Source organism: Zootoca vivipara, chromosome 3 (assembly GCF_965207765.1).
Source record: "Zootoca vivipara chromosome 3, rZooViv2.hap1.1, whole genome shotgun sequence".
NCBI classification, from domain to species: Eukaryota; Metazoa; Chordata; class Lepidosauria; order Squamata; family Lacertidae; genus Zootoca; species Zootoca vivipara.
Genome location: NC_142586.1, coordinates 58421195 through 58437768, shown reverse-complemented (window position 1 = coordinate 58437768; position 16574 = coordinate 58421195). Strand labels below are relative to the sequence as shown.

At 42.9% G+C, this 16574-nt stretch overlaps 1 protein-coding gene across 4 annotated transcripts in view; it reads left to right on the top strand.

The window, feature by feature from the left end:
• Positions 1–557: 557 nt before the first annotated feature.
• The window catches only part of MAP7 (microtubule associated protein 7), a 104421-nt gene continuing 88404 nt past the window's right edge, over positions 558–16574 (top strand). For 2 of the 4 annotated variants that reach the window (XM_060272709.2, XM_060272710.2), the window contains exon 1: positions 558–641. In XM_060272709.2, coding sequence (XP_060128692.2) covers positions 581–641 — 61 coding nt within the window. In that variant the 5' untranslated portion in view covers positions 558–580. Of the gene's footprint in view, positions 642–14857; positions 15576–16574 lie in introns of those variants that run through there. The other 2 variants (XM_060272711.2, XM_088667264.1) reach the window with 1 other exon arrangement.

Genomic DNA, 16574 nt, shown 5'->3' with positions numbered 1-16574 from the left:
CCCTTGAGCGGCTCAATTACAATATTGTGCAGCTTTCAAGACGTTCGGGTGGAAGTGCCACTTCGTACTTTATTGTTGCATGTTTATTTAGTCTGCTGAGCAGACGCCCCAGTCAGAACAATGGTTCTCTGGGCGAGGCAAAAGCCTCAATCCTTCAGGAACAATCCACGCGACTTCAATGGGGCGCGCAGCCAACATGCAGCCCCCCACCCCACCCCTCAGCCAATGAAAGTCTCCCCATAGCCGTGCCGTTTAAAAGCACCACAGCCCTGCCTGAGCAAGAGCTGCAGATGGCGGGCTCCGTCGCGCCTCAGGCAGGGGTAGGAGGAGAAGGCGGCGGCGGCGGCGGCGGCGGCATCCTCATCCTCATCATCTCCCTCGCCTTCGACCTGCCCACTAGATGGCGCTGTCCGCCATAAACACCCGAGCCCGGCCACGCGCTCCTCCCTCCCTCCTTCCCTCCCGGGTCTGCTTGTGGCGCGCGCGCGCCTTTTCCCTCTCACCTGCCCGGGCCACGTTCTGCTCCCGGGGGTGGGACCGAGCAGCTCCGGGGCGGAGCGCCGGAGCGGAGGGAGCCGACATGGCGGAGGCAGGAGGAGCGGCGGCTAAGAAGAGCAGCGGCGTTCCCGCTGCCCAAACAGGTGAGTCTGCCCGTGGCTCTCAGCCGACGGTGCTGAAGGGGCGCGCCGTGGGGGGTGGGCGCCTGTTTGGGAGCCGGCGAGAGCCCGAGCGCCCCTCTCCCCTCTTTGCCCGGCTCGAAGCCGGATGTTATTGCTGAGGGAAGGAGTCTGAAAACACCAGATGCGCTCCAGGGTGGAGGCGCGCCAGCGAGTCATAGGACTGGCGCGGAAGGCGCCTGCTGAGGTGATGTGGATGCACTCAGGCGACCGCCCTGGCCACTAGGTCCGGCAGCCGCCTCCTGCTGGAACAGGTAAGGGCACCGCACCTGCACAACGCCAGTTCCTCAGGAAGAATAAAAAGAATAAAAATCGTCCTATATCTGTGGTTGCTTTGTGACCTTCGCCTTGGTCAAGGATGTCGAGCCAAGGCTCCGTTATCCAGAATAAAATCTCCCGCCCCAAAATAAAATCGAAGGTTTCAATGCGGCCATAACCACGAAAGTTCTGATGTGCAAGATAACTAATAGGTTGTATGAGAATAGTGGGCTTTCAGAAATTGTAGTGGAGTCGCCTTGCTTCTTTATTAACCCCCCCTCCCATTTTCTTACCTTGTCAGGGTTCGTCTGCCATTAGCAATGAAAAGCTAGCTGCACCTGTTGAGTATCTGCTTCCTGGGCAACAGTTAAAGGCAGCCTTGCTAGATAAAAACTGGGGAAGCTGTTGCTGATTTCCCCAGCATCTTCTGTTGTTTACTTTGTTCTAGCAAGGGGTTGGATTTTAGTGGAATCATGGCACTTGCAGCTTGTGCTATAATGTTTTCTGTGATTTGCTCATGGGCTTTTTATGTATATATATATATATATATATATATATATATATATACTTTGAGATCCTACACATTTAAAGAGAGCAGAACTGTGACATCTAGTGTTTGCCAGCTTTTTTTTAACATCAGACCATTACACAGTTTGTTTATTTTGTAGGGTAATAAAGAGGTGGATAAAGCAAATCATAACTGTTGGTAGGGACAGACTAGCAGATAAGGACCCATTTTACATTGCAGGGCTCATGAAGACTGCCAGGGACAGCAAGCCAATATGTTTCCCTGGCACAGCTCCCCTAGGACCTATGCTGGATAAATCATCTCTTTCCCTTTCAAGCAGAGGGAGGTGTGAAGTTGTGTCCCCACTGGAGCCACCTGCCACTCCATTGCATGTTTACAAGCCCTTTTGGACAGCTTTCCCTATATCCTGGCCGAGATTCCCTTCCTTTACCCCCTAAGCTTTCCTGGAACTCAACAGCTGTGTTCCTTAAATATTGCATACTGCCTCAGAGAAGGGAACATTTTCGCCCCCAAACTCCCTTCGCTCCAGCTGGTTCATTAATTACTGGAACGCCCACCTTGAAATTATCCTGCGCATGTCTCTCTTTAGTTTCCTTGCCCTGTTTCCCATCTTGGTAGGGCAGCCCACAGAGTTTTCCCTTTCCCTTTTAGAACCCATTTCCTTTCAAACAATCCTAACAATGGGAACAAACTGCAGTGGGTCCAATGTCCTTCAATAATGTCCTTATCAGTTGATGGGAAATAGCAATTGAAGACGGCTGGTGACTTCTTGTGGACTTCCAAAAGCCATCTCACTGGCCCCTGTGGAATATAGGATGCAGGACTAGATGGAAATTTGGTCCAGAAAACTGGACATTTATATGCCTCTCCTCTCATTTTAAGTCTCACAAAATACCAAGGGCAAGCCTCAGGTACCTTAAGTGATGCAGGCCTGAAACCTCCCACTGTGAAGTCAAACCAGGTCACCCCATTTCCCCCTCTCAAACCATCTTCCCCTCCTGGCAGGATTAGCCATGCATGATAGTAGGGAGCCCTCTGCCTTTGTCCTTCAACTGCCATCTTTGCATTTTGCTCATTTGACTTGGAAGTGGCCCTGATCTAGATTGCCATGAGTGTAAGGGAGTTATGTTTTATTTTTAAACTATATTTTCCGGGGTTTTATGGCTTGGTTGGCAGCACTTTGAGAGCAGAAGCTTTCAGCATGCTGATTTCTACACAGTGTAGTTAATCTGATTTGAAAGCTTTCTGCTAAAAGGCAGGTGTACGCTTTGCAGACGAAAATCCTGTGCAGAAGTACATGCATGGATAACTCTACAGTACTTGGTCCTAATGGAATGACTCATGGCAATAAATTTGAATGTACATGAAAAACACACTTGCTAGAGTTGTGGCATGGTGTGTGTGATTAATGATTTCAATTTTAATTTGAACTAGCTTACTGAGTAGAAATAGCCAATTCTGAGTACACTGTATTCCAATTTTAAGGATGGTCAGTATTTCAGCTGGTTCTGGGAGTGCATTTTTTATGAGCTGATTTGCACTTCCTTGTTTACTCTTATTGGTATCATAATTGTACTGCTGAAGCAGAACACACATTGAAATAAAGCTAACACTCATCATGCATTGTTTCTCATATTGTCTGTCTCTTGTGTAGCATTGCAGTTTTTTCTATATATCTGTTTTATTTAAATTGGCAGGGTGCTAAAGATCTGTAGCTAGAGGTGTGCTTCTTAACACTTTGTGCACTATTTCTGGATTAGGAGCTGAATGGCAGGGTGTGAAACTGCCAGGGAATTTCATGGAAGTGAAAACTCTGAAATAAGAATGCTCTCTTTCTTGAACTGCAGAAGCATAGCGCAATATTGCAAATAACATTAACCATTAATTTTCCTAAACCAGCATAGGTGTGCTGACTGGGGCTTAATGGAGTTGTAGTCCAAAGCATCTCTTAGTCACCAGGAAATAGAGGCTGATTAATCTGTGCATGATGATCCAGTCAAATATTTTTGAATGGGTGTGGGACATTTGGAAGATACCCTGAATAGTTGAGAGCAAACCTACACTGCTGTTTTTAATTGCATGCTAGGTAGCTTTGTCGGGGTGCAGGATACAGCCATATTTGAATAGCCTGGTGACTGTAGTATCTTGGTACCTTCAAGACTGGATTTTTGCAATGTGTTTTATATGGGGGCTGCCTTTGGGCCTGAACCAGACATTCCATTTAGTTCAGAATGCAGAAGCTAGATTGTTGATGGGGGTAGATTGTTGATAGCATGTGACATCTCCTAAAACATCTGCACTGGCTGCCCATATGACACTGGGCCAGGTTCAAGGTTTTTGTATTAATATATAAAGCCCTGAGCACCCTCAATCTAGGATACCTTAAAGACCACCTGAGCTCCTACAACACAGCTCAGTCCCCCATGTTTACAGAGACTTGCCTAGTCAGGCATTTAGTGTCAGCAGCCCCACGCTGTGGAATATCATTCCAGCAGATACTTTGCAGGCATTCTCAGTACTGACATTCAGGTGTTTCTTGAGGACCTCCTTATGCTGCCAGGCCTATTCTCTTTTAAGTTTTCTTAAGATTAGCCAGTCATTTGAATGATTGTTCTGCATTGTTTTGATGACATTTTGTGCTTTATTATATATGTATGTATTGTACACCATCTTGATAGGTTATGTGATAAATAAGTATCCTGCAATATGCGAAAGGGATGCAATCTTTGCCCAGAGAGTATTCAGTCTACTTTAGACAAAGATAGTAGCAGAGTGACAAGGTAGACAGTGAAATATAGGCATGAGCATGAGAGGAAAGAGTCAGATTAGCCAGAAGGAAGGCTAAAGGGTTCAGATTTTATTTATTTTTGCTCAAGTATGGTGTTGAGTGGGGCTGGCCAAAGAAGGAAGACCAGTCTATTGCAGACACTGGTGCATTTAGGTTTTTGAGACTCTGGACTTAATAGCTTCCCCACATCTTTAAATTGTAAGGTGCGTTACTTAACAAACTTCAAAATGTAGTCAGCTACCCCTGCTGCATTTGGGGACAATGTTGATTGTTCTGCTTTGTTGGCATGACTGGTTGCTGGCATTATGGAGCAGCACTTCAGGAAGCCCAGAAATGGAAGTGGGACATGCAGACATGAAGAAGAAGAAGAAGAAGAAGAAGAAGAAGAAGAAGAAGAAGAAGAAGAAGAAGAAGAAGAAGAAGAAGAAGAAGAAGAAGAAGAAGAAGAAGAAGAAGAAGAAGAAGAAAGAAGAGGAGGAGGAGGAGGAGGAGGAGGAGGAGGAGGAGGAGGAGGAGGAGGAGTTTGGATTTGATATCCCGCTTTATCACTACCCGAAGGAGTCTCAAAGTGGCTAACATTCTCCTTTCCCTTCCTCCCCCACAACAAACACTCTGTGATGTGAGTGGGGCTGAGAGACTTCAAGAAGTGTGACTAGCCTCAGGTCACCCAGCAGCTGCATGTGGAGTTCACCAGGTTATGATTCTACTGCCCTTAACCACTACACCACACTGGAGACTGTGAGCCAACTTATGCTTTTACCGTTTGTACCAGAGTTTTAAAAAGTATCTGTCAGTTGAGAACAGCACATACCTGATCCTATTCAGAGTTGGGGAAACCACAGCCCATTGCTTTCAGTGGGCTTATTTACCCTAATTTTGTTGTTGTTGTTGTTGTTGTTAACTTGTTAGTCATTTGTTACACTAAAGACTTCCAAGCAAATAACAGCAGATTTAAAACCAAAGCCTGAATGGACATACATTATAATATGAACACATTCACACAAAATGCTGCAGTTCATAAAAAAGGCACAAAGCAACACCCCCACAAAAGTCCATCTGACTCATAGGGTCAAGCTGCTTAATGGTTTGGTTTTTCTGTATTCAGCATAAGCTTGCTCCTTCAAAATCTCACATGATGTTCAGAACTGAATGTGCCGAGTAACGTCTTGACTCTGATTTTTGTTGTGCAAATTGTTTGTTTCATCTCTCCCCCCCCGAATCTATTTAATTCCTTACATCCTAGAATTAGTGTTTGCTACAGAACTCCCTTCGAAAAGCAGGGCCTTCAATTTGCTCTTTTGCAGTGTGTGTGTGTGTCATATGCAAAATATCTTACCACAAGGTATAACAGGTGATCACGTTAAATGAAAGGCTGGAACTCAGGCAAATGTAATTCAGATCAGTCCCTGGTATTTGTGTGCCCCTAGCTGATGTAAAGCAATTTCTTTGCCAATGTGTGCCATGCCAGGGTATGGGCTAGCAGAATCCTAATAGCGTGTAGGTGAATGAAATGAATAGGTTGCAATGCAGGTTAATTACTTTCTGGAGGTGTTGGTCACAAGGACATGGAATTCTATTTCTACAGAGGAAATAGATTTTTCTCCCGTGATGGATGGCAGCACCTTAGGAAATACCAGCATAGGCGTCACTATTTACAGGAGAGTTCTTTTCCTTTAATCAGTTTATGGAGAGTTCTTCCTCTTTCATCTGCTTTGTAACTGAGCGTGAGCCACTGTTCTAGATCAGCCTTCCCCAAACAGTTACCACTCCCCATCAGATGTTGCAGGACTACAGCACCCATAAACCCCTGACCACTGGCTTTTCTGGCTGGGGCTGTTGGGAGTTTTAGTCTGGGGCATATGGTACTTAATGAAAGCTACCTTTTAAGTGGCTTTCTGTATCAAAGTTCATCTAGTCTTAAATACGTGGAAGCCAAGAATCACAAGTTACATTTTAATAAGTCTTTCTTACTTGTTCAAAATTATTTTTTTAATGGCTGCACAGTAGTGGAACACACCATTACAGGGTGACAAATCCGCACTTGTAACTGTAAGCAGGATGGCATACTAAGTGTTTAAAAACAGAGGCTGTTTTTGGTAGTTTTGCACTAGAAATGGCTCGTGCTTTTCACTAAACTTCCCCTGAGCTGTCACCCTTTCCTCTGCTTGTGCATGAGAATGGATGTCCTTTGTCAAGGAAAAATATTTTAAGGGAAATAAATGCATCAGTCCTAACACACATCTGCTCTGATCCACATCCCGTGTCTCTGTCAAATTTCTTTTCCAAGAAGAGAGACGAGAGAGCCTTGTGGATACAGAACTTCCTACACTTTGGATCAAGTTTATTTGCTTGAAATTATGGAGTGTGTATTTTACGTCAAGTAAATAGCTTTAAGTTAGTTCCACCCAAGAGGGCAGTCTGACCTAGTCTCCACTGGTTGTGCACAAACATGTACTATTTTGAGAGTGGACATTTTACTTCGATTCTGGGAACAGGAAGATTCACCTTATGGGCTGTTGCTTTTATTTTTTACTAAGTATATTTTACAAGGTATATCTTGTAAGTGGTGAGTCAAACAAAATGTCATAAGCCTGAATACCAGTCAGGTTTTCTCTGGATGTCATAAAATTCCTTTAATTCCTGGAGCAATTTTGAAACTGTTTATACCGTGTGTGCGCGCGCACACACACACACACAGAGAGAGAGAGAGAGAGAGAGAGAGAGAGAGAGAGAAATAAACAAACAAACATATAAAAAAGAAGTAGTGTGCAGTTCACCTGATACCAGTTGCTGAGAATTGCAGGTGAGGAGAGTGCAGCTGTTCTCCAGTTCTGGTTGTGGGCTTCTCTTGGGCATCTGTGAGAACAGGGTGCTAGACTACCACCTTTGGAGTTCTCCAGCAGGCTCTTTGGAGCAAGAGTAATGTGATTCATTGATGTGTTTGCCTCACAAGCAAATTGTGAAGCAGGAAGGAAACTGTGCTCACGGGGGAGGAGGAAGAAGAACCTGCTGTGATTTCTCTTTACATTATATCTGTCATCGCCCTGTGTTGATCTCCAAAGGCACTTTGTCAGGGAGATAACGTAATGCTTTATGAAGGCAAGGTTGAGCTTTTAAGAATCTGCCCAACAGTCTCAAATTTACTGTTGTCCTTGGAGAGCAGCTGCATTTTGAAATTTTACTTTATCACAAAAACATAGTAAATATAGGAAGGGGTGTTTCTTGCCACCAGTTAACATACACAGAATAAAAAAATTCCTTCAGTAGCACCTTAAAGACCAACTAAGTTTTTATTTTGGTATGAGCTTTCGTGTGCATGCACACTTCTTCAGAATGCACACGAAAGCTCATACCAAAATAAAAACTTAGTTGGTCTTTAAGGTGCTACTGAAGGAATTTTTTTATTTTACTTCGACCCAGACCAACACGGCTACCTACCTGTAACCATACACAGAATGTTAATGACTGAAGATCCACAGTCTGAAGGCACAGACTGAGTAGTGAAGCAAAATAAGGTATCAAATACTGCAAACACTATTACGCTTTAGGTTTAGCCAGCTGCTCTGTGTACAGTAGTTAGGTGACTAGATTCAGTTATACACAGATTAAACCACAAGATGGTGCTGCTGACATTTTAATCAAAGGATATGCTGCTGAGAAGTAGCATTCTTTCTGTTCTCCATTCCACGGAGGCGTTCGTAAACGGAGGCATTCGCTCCCCGCAGACACGGTTTTGCGCGAAGTGCTGATAGAGCGCTTCTGCGCACGCACGCGCTGCGCAGATCGCTTCTGCGCACGCGACTCCGCAGAACCTGGATGTAAACACTTCCGGGTTTGCGGCGTTCATATATGGAGGCGTTCATAAACAGAGGTAGTTGTAAACCGAGGTTCCACTGTACTGTATTTATTTATAATGCCACTTTCTGAAGACGATTGAAATGTTTGTAGTATAACATACTCTAATCTTAACAAGTTTTCATTAAAAAAATATTGCAGATATTTCTTTGCCCTGAAAAAGTGCTGAAAACATAAGATTCTTTAAATGAAAACCTGTCAAGATCAGATTGGTTTTCATTTAAAAGCAACATATTTCAGAAGGTGCTCTCACGCATATTTACATATTTAAAACATAAATGCCTTCTAGAATACTGATGCAATATTTTAAAGCCTTATAATAAAAAGTTTCACAGTTAGGAAGCATATGCAGTATGGTCGCTGCACATTTCATAAAGAAAATGGAAAGTATAAGGGAGATGTTTTGCAGAGCAATCCTAACCCCTGGCTGAAGGCTGGCTGAAGGGGGTTTAGGATGAGGCAGAAGGGTGGCCACCAACAAGGAGGACCTCTGCTGGCCTTCTTGTCCTGGAGGCCTCTGGTTCATCTGTAGAAAGCTCTGTGGGTATAGTTGCAATGATAGCAATATTTCTACCAGTGGTAGGACCTGATATGGGATGCTCTGGGCTGTGTTGGGATAGCCTTGGATACATTGGATCCAAAGCCCCTTCCTTCCTTCCTTCCTTCCTTCCTTCCTTCCTTCCTTCCTGTTGGTCTGTTGAATAATTAATTTCCCTCCTGCTAATTTAAATGAGGGGGCAATTTAGTAAGCAAACAAACGGGAGCAAGAGAGAAACCATCTCCCCACCCTGGCTGGAGTGAGCTAACAGGTAAGTCTGGAGCAAGATGTGGACAAATGGGCATGCCCCTTCTGCGCTCCATTTCACTTAGAGAAGTTGGCTGAATTTTCAGTTGAATCTTACTTCAGCACTGGTGATAGGACAGTGTCTTCCATTGCACCTGAGGACAGCTCCCATAGCTTGGACACACACACACACACACACACACACACGGCTAGCCATGTGATACAAACAGCTATGTCCTCCAGCAACACACAGCACCTGAATCTCCTACCCCCGCCTTAATCTACCTAATGGTAGAGCCATCCCTGCTATGAAAGGGGCAAATCTCCTACCACTTCACTCACCATAATTCCAGTATAGGGAACAAAATGTGTGCACAGATCTTCCTCTTTTGATTGAGCTATTTATTTTAAGACCATTACTAAAAATATCCAAAAGGTATACAGTAAACCATAAATGCACAATAAAACCAATGGTCTAAACCACTGAAAGCAACATTAAAGACTATAAAAAGTACAACACAGCATCACAAAGTACAAAAGCAGAGTCCAGCTTTAACGTCCAGAGAGAGCCTGAAGAAAAGAGGCATGCCTTTAAAAGATGTCAAAAGGATGATATTTCCTACATAGCACCATTCCATAGAGCAAGGGAAATGGCAGGAAATATCATTTAATGGCCCACCATTCTAAAAGCTCATATGCTTAGTGGGCTTGGAAAATTATTTTTTAGAGTTCAGGGATCTTGGTTTGTGGTAAATGACAAAGGCATGTTATAAACTCTGAAGCAGTTCCTCCAGAGACAGAGTGCAAGTGAGTGTGCATACAAAGGAAGTGTTTCATCTGTTTTCAAGGTGGAAAAGGATTTGGCATGTCAAAAATAATTAAACATTATCCCTCAATTAAGTAGGCAGTATGTAGCCACCAGACAACATGCTTCTCTTTTCAACTTTGAAAAAGAAAAAATGCAAGTACGAAACATGTCCAAACGTGTTGTTGAGTTTAAATTGGCCATCCTTCTCTAACAACATGACAAAAACCATTACCGGACCACTAGAGGAGGAGAAAAACATTCTGAATCCCTAAGTTCTAGAGAATTAAAAGAAACAATCTCTTAGAGTAAGCAAGATGAAAGAGAAAGAGAGAGAAGTAAACATACAATTGCACTGCATATTTGGATAATGAGGAATTAACTGCTTAGTAGGCAATACCACTTAAGAAGTAGGCATGGGAGGTTTCAGTTTGTTGGTAATATCAGTGTTGGCGACATGATGAGGAAACATTAATGTTTATGTTTGGTGTATTAACTTTTCTTTGAAGTAGGCCCATATTGCTGAAAAAAGTGCTTTATATATGGTTTTTACTTCCAAGTGCAAACCTGTCCATTCCATTGTTCCTAAGTTAGCGATGGCAATTTATACCCAGAGCACTCATTTAATGGCATGTAATTAACTTTCCCCCAAAGTTAAGGAAGGACTCAGCTATTTTGACTCCTGCTGCATATTTAAGTGTGTGGTAGATCATTTCATTCATTTTTAATCAGCTGTCCTCTATTTACGGTATTGCATTGACAATTTCCGGAGGGGTAGTTATGTTGGTTGCAGCAAAAAATAGCAAGGAGTCTTGTGCCACACACTCAAGATGGAGCAAATGTATTAAGGCACCAGCTGTCCTGGATTAGAATACACTCAATCACATGCTCAAAAACTTATGGCCTAATAACTTTGAGGCGCCATGATACTTTTCCTGTCATCATTGACAGAATCAGTGTTCAAATTTTCTGCCTATTAAAAGCGTTGCTTAAAAAACCCACTATCTCTGATGGCAGCAAAGGAGCAGCAAAGCAAGGTCTGGTGGGAGTTGTAGTCCAAAACATTGGGAGGGCATCAGGTTGGAAAGGCTGCACTAGAGGAAGTGCTTAGGGTGTATGCTCACAATGGAATGTGCACAGCGGGGCATCATCTTGGAAGTGCCACCTTCTATAATTGCTGCTGAAGTAGATCTATCTGTCACTGTGATAGCAGGAGATAATGCCTCTAGGGTGATGTGACATGCAAATGCATTTTATACAGCCATATTCTCATGTGGGAAGTTTGTTGAGTTTGTTGAGGGAGAAACACCCTGATGGGCACATTTCTGAATCATGGCTATTTTGTGGTGAATGCAGATGCCCTAAGGAATTCTAAATGCTCCTGTTTAGCAGTTTATTGGGGATTGGCAGGGACTTCAGTTGTTAAAAGAGAATTTGTGGTTCAGGAGGGGGGAAATGTTGTTGAAGGTGAAATGGCGTGAATAGATTGTCCTGTACTTGTGTATTTATATTTGCATTTCCCCCTACCTTTCTGTGACAAGGACACCAAAGGTGGTCTACAGTGCAAAATCATACATCATAGAGCAAGTTAGACTACAAGGTGTGCATGCAAAGCAGAAACATGAAAAGTTGTGTGACTTTGAGAATGCCATGTAGCAGGTTAATATGAGACAAGACATTTAGAGAATGTAGCCCTGAATACAGGCCTGAATTCCTCAGTGGTGTATTCTGTCCCCAAGAGTTCATCCATCTACTTTTGAAGCCAGGGAAGCATAATTGTGCATCCCAATTGCTCCTTTCATATTTGAAGCATTCAGGAAAGGCAAAGACCTCAAGGCTCAATGCTGATATCTTTATCATTTGCAATTGAACAGTTCAGTTCCTCGGGCTCTGGCGAATCCTTTGCAAAAATCAGCCATCCCATGTCTGATGGTCTTTCCTTTTCTGAAGCTTCCAGAAATAAAGTAATTAATTTAATTAAACACATTCACGACTGGTGGATATAGACAGGGAACTTCACAATTATGTTTTTACAAGTGAAGTCCCTTGGAAAAATGTCACATTGAGCATGTTGTCCTAAAATGGACAAGTGCAGGAGGGGAAATTACCCCCCCTCCCCATAAATTAATCTGTGACAAGCCTCACTAGCAGTTTGAAGTATTCTTGGGAAGAAGACTTATTGGAAGCAAGCCCCCCCCCCACTACCCTACTCATAATGACCCTTCAATATCTTAAAGTTGGGGCTGATAGGAGCTATAGTCAGAAACAACTGGAGGGTACCAGAATGGGGAATAGTGCTTAAAGGATAGTGAAAGGTCAATTGTTCCCTGTCCTGTAATAGGGCTCTAATGTGTGAGGGGGAAATTGTTTCCTCTTTAGGTCCCAAACTGAAGGGAAGGAACCCACAGGCTGCTTGCTTCCTTTCATTCTTTCAGTCCCAGCTGAGGTAAAGACTATCTCCAACATACCCACAGCACACTTTTGATTCAAAGCATGTTTCCATCCTGAATGCCCCCTTGGACATCACTAAATAAAAACATCTCTGGAATGGGGTCTAAAGTATTTTGAAACTCAGATCTTCATAATATTATTTAAATCAAAATAAAGCCAGCTGGTACAAAGTGTTAGATGTGAATTGTACACATTCTAAATTATTGTTCTGAGGGGGAGAGGAGCCCATTTAAGGCATGGCTGTGCTGCTTACAGTAACCAAAAATATTTGGCTCATTCTCTTGATCAAGAATGTCTGTGCACCTGTAGTTTTTAAAGTACGGTATGTGTGCATTTTTGTGGATAAAGTTTGAGAAATGAAGTTTCTAGTTCATCTTTAGATTAGAAGGTGGAGTGAAAAATGCTAGCTCACACTCTTTTCTTAAAATTTTCTGCTTCATTATACACCTTGGGTCACACAGTGACAGCTGGAATCCTGCCAAGAAGGAAAGAGCTTAAACAAAACACGGTGAGGCAAAACTAGCTCAGTAGTTTGTGCTTTTGTTTACATGTGGAGTCTATGAATGTTTCTCTCTGTGCTCACAAAATCTTCAGAAGTCTCCCATCCCACCTAATATTGACTAGTCAAATGCTAGCCATTGGACATGGGGGATGGAATGAGGGCTTGTATATAGAACCGAGGGCAAAGTTTGGCTTTCCAAGTCTGGCCCAGATTGCCATGCATCTCTTTTGTTCTGAAGAACACAGAAAGGGGACCCAACCCATATCTCTTTAGCCCAAGGTTATGTTCATCTACATAACCTTGCACTGGGTTTGTTGTCAGAGTTTTCCTGGAGAGTGACAAGGAGGCCAAACACAGAAAATGACAAATACATAGAATGATGTGTGAAAGATGGACTTTGGACCTCAGTCGAAAGGTGTATAGGAGAAACCATTTTGCTTCATCTAGCAAATTCTCTCCAACGTTTGAACAAATTTAAGTGAGCAAGCGTCTCCCATAAAAGTGAGGGTTGTGACACCACCAGTGCTTTGAAATACTATTCCTACTGAAATCAGACAAATGCCTACAATTTCAATATTTCATCTGCTGAAAACATTTCTGTTTTGCCAATCATTTTCAGAGAATTAATTTGATTCAGTGTTGGCCATTTTTTCCCTATATTTCATGATTTGGTAATGTTCTGGTGGTTTTATTATACACTGCCATGAGATTTTTATGAGCTGACTGTTCAGAATTATTAATTTCAAAATAGAAATGCACTTTTAACACCCAAGCATTCAGCCTCCCGCTGAGTGCTACAGTTTTGAAAATCCTCTAGGTACACTTTTCAAGATTTGCCTCATATAGCCGCTTTGGATTAGGTTGAGAAGAAGAATTGTTGCTGGATGTGCTGGCAAATAAAGGTTTGTTTCTTGTCTAGTACTAAAATTATTGCAAGTGCCTCAAGCACTGGATATTGGAATGAGTAGGTTTTTTGCCAAGCAGCCATTATGGCCGAGAGAAGTTCATGTACTATGCATACTTTAATTCCTTCACTCTCTTTGTTATGGGAAATACTAGGGTTGCATTGCCAGGAACTTTGAGCCATTGGACTCTGGATGGCAGTTTCTCAGTGTAGAACCCCAGACTCTGGACTGTCATTGTGTTCATCCAGACTTGCCACTGGATCCTCCTGGACAGGCAGAGACCCCTATTTCCCTCACAGTTAAGAGGGGAATGTTAAGAGACCCCTATTCCCCTCACAGAGCTATAATTTCTAGAGTTTCCTGGGAAGAGAGATTGGTTGTTAAACTACTCTGGGAACCGTAGCTGTGTGAGGATAACAACGCTTAAAAACTCTCAGTACCCTCAACAAACTACAGTTCCCAGGATTCTTTGGGGGAAGCCATGGCTGTTTAAAGTGGTATGATACTGCATTAAATATATAGCGCAGATGAGACTATGTGGTTTTTCATGGAAATGTAAAGGATTTTCTGTTCAGTCAAGCATTTGGTTTGCTTTCCGTTTTTCTACGTTTTTAATTTCCTTGCTGTGTTTGATTCTGCATGTATGTGTTTTTTTTAAAAAAAACTTGCTCTGTGCTGTTTCTTCATGCATTGTTACAATTTTAGTGTATATTTTGTCTTCTGATTCTCTAAACATTTTAAGCTGCCATGAGCAGAAAGGCATAGTAAAAGGAAGTAGACCAAAAAACAAAGTTGTTTGTGAAATGGAATGTACAGGCAGACTTATGTACTATAAACAGCAAATGGCACTGTCATGTTACACTTTGCCTGCCGGAAAACTTTGATAAATACTTTGTCCTATCCTCTTAAGTTGTTGTTACAAATAACCTTTGTGCTGCATCGAGTTAATGTTTGCCAAAGGGAACACCAGTTATTCATGGAAGGTGCATTGCCTCAGTTTTTTTCTTTTAATCATCTTCTTATTTAATTGCACAAGAAAACACTTGTGTACCGCCTTGAGATTTTTGCCCTTCACAGAATATGCACCTACCTTCTTCATGGGGCATGTTTTCCAATTGCAAGAAAAGGAGCGCTGCTGGGGAATTCAAAAAAGAGAGCCTGCTTTGGTAAAACTTGCAGACTCTGAGCGAAGGGAGGAACTGGCAAAAAATAACCACCTACCTGCCTGCAGGCTAGTCGGCTTCCCTTCCTCAGAACTTCCCTGCTTGTGCAAGCAGGCGCTCCATCCATCCTCCGCCCCGTCTCCGAGGGAAGGAGGAACAGCCCAGCCTGCTAGGTGGTTTCGGCCTTTTGTGCGCTGGCTTCCTCTGCCTCAGCAGCAAGCAAGTGCACAGAGGGAACATTCCGGCAGGCTGCTTTCCTGCAGCTGAGGAGACGACATTCACGGACCTCCTTTTGATTAGGATATGTCACTGTTGTCAGGGCAACTGTTAACGGTGGCGTATCATATTTTCTCCTCTTGGGCTGCCTGCTGAATATTTCAGTGTGCAGTAGCTGGAAAGAAGAAGAAGATACAGGGAGGGGGGGGAAAGGTGCTGCATCAGGAAGGACAGAAGACGTGGGATCTGACTGAACAGGTTTAAAGGCGTCAAGAGGAGGAGGAGGAGACTTCCAAACCGATGGGCCTTTAATTAAGGCCTTTTATTTCGTCAAGGTGGAGGAGACTGCAGGCCCTCGTCTGCCAAGTGGATGTTGGTGTTTGTCAGCTGTTTGTGCACTGCTTATACCCGTACGGGATCTGTTACAAATGAACGAGCTGCTTTGCAGCTAGCTAGCTGCTAAGTGGAGTCTGGGACTGATATATTGTAGTAAGGAAGAAGAGAGCAACATGCCCGGTTCGGCAACTGCTATCCGGCAAGAGAGGCTAAAGAAGGCAGGCGTGAGGCCAAATACACCTGTTCTGTTCACCATTAATGAGGAAGATGAGCAGCAAAAGAATGGCAATTCCAAGAGACTGAAAGGTATGCATTACTTAACACAGGGAGCCAGGGCTCTCTGTAGTATAGTCAGCTCAGCAAATAGTCTGTTTTGCTAGCTGTCTTGCTTATTCTTCATAATGGGTAGGATTTGTCTGTTTTGTATCTCAGTGACTTTTTTTGCATGCTGAACGTCTTTGTGTCCAGTATATTGCTAGATTTCTGGATTTTAACTGTTCTGGGCTGTAAACCTGTGCCTTCTGCTTCTTGTTGTGATATGTTTATCACATAAAATAAAATGCTATATCTTTTTAGTCACACAGTCTGTTAACAGTGAAGCTCTGATAATGCAAAGAGGCATTTGTGTTTCTGTTTAGGGAATAAGTGTTTGTTTTATTCCTTTGGCACATTTTGATAAAACGAAGTCATTAAAATGGAGAAACCACCGAGGAAACCAGATGACTGAGGAAACTAACGCAATATGAAATTTTCAGTTGGTGTTTGTGCAGATTGTGGTGGCATTATAGATAGTTGGGTGCAAATATACAGTATGATCAAGTACAGTACTTAAAACATCTGACCCAAAACATCAGTACTGTCTAGGCATGCTTTGAAAGGAGGTTTTACAGAGAATTGCTTGGGGAAATCTCAACTAAACATCTGTAGTCATAATAATAGCTTCCCTTCCCCCAGGATTTTTCAGGTTCCGATTATCTGCCATTCAGTCTCAACCTTTGACCGGGCACTTGGGGTGACTGCACTGCTTACTGCTTTTTCACCTTTGCATTCTCAGCTGTGAGAATTGAAAATGTTACATTAGAATTCCTTCCTAACAGTACTGTGAAATCATGAAAAACAGCTGTCAGGTTTTTGGTAGTATTTATTAAGGAGGAGGATTCCACACAGTTCAGTTGTGTTGTTGACATAGTGATAATTTATTTTCCCTGTTCATTCAGCCAGATAACCCATGGGAGAGTTTGACTGGCTAATATTTACAGATTTAAACAGCATTCATGTTTACCTTGTGCTAGTTTGTTTGAAACT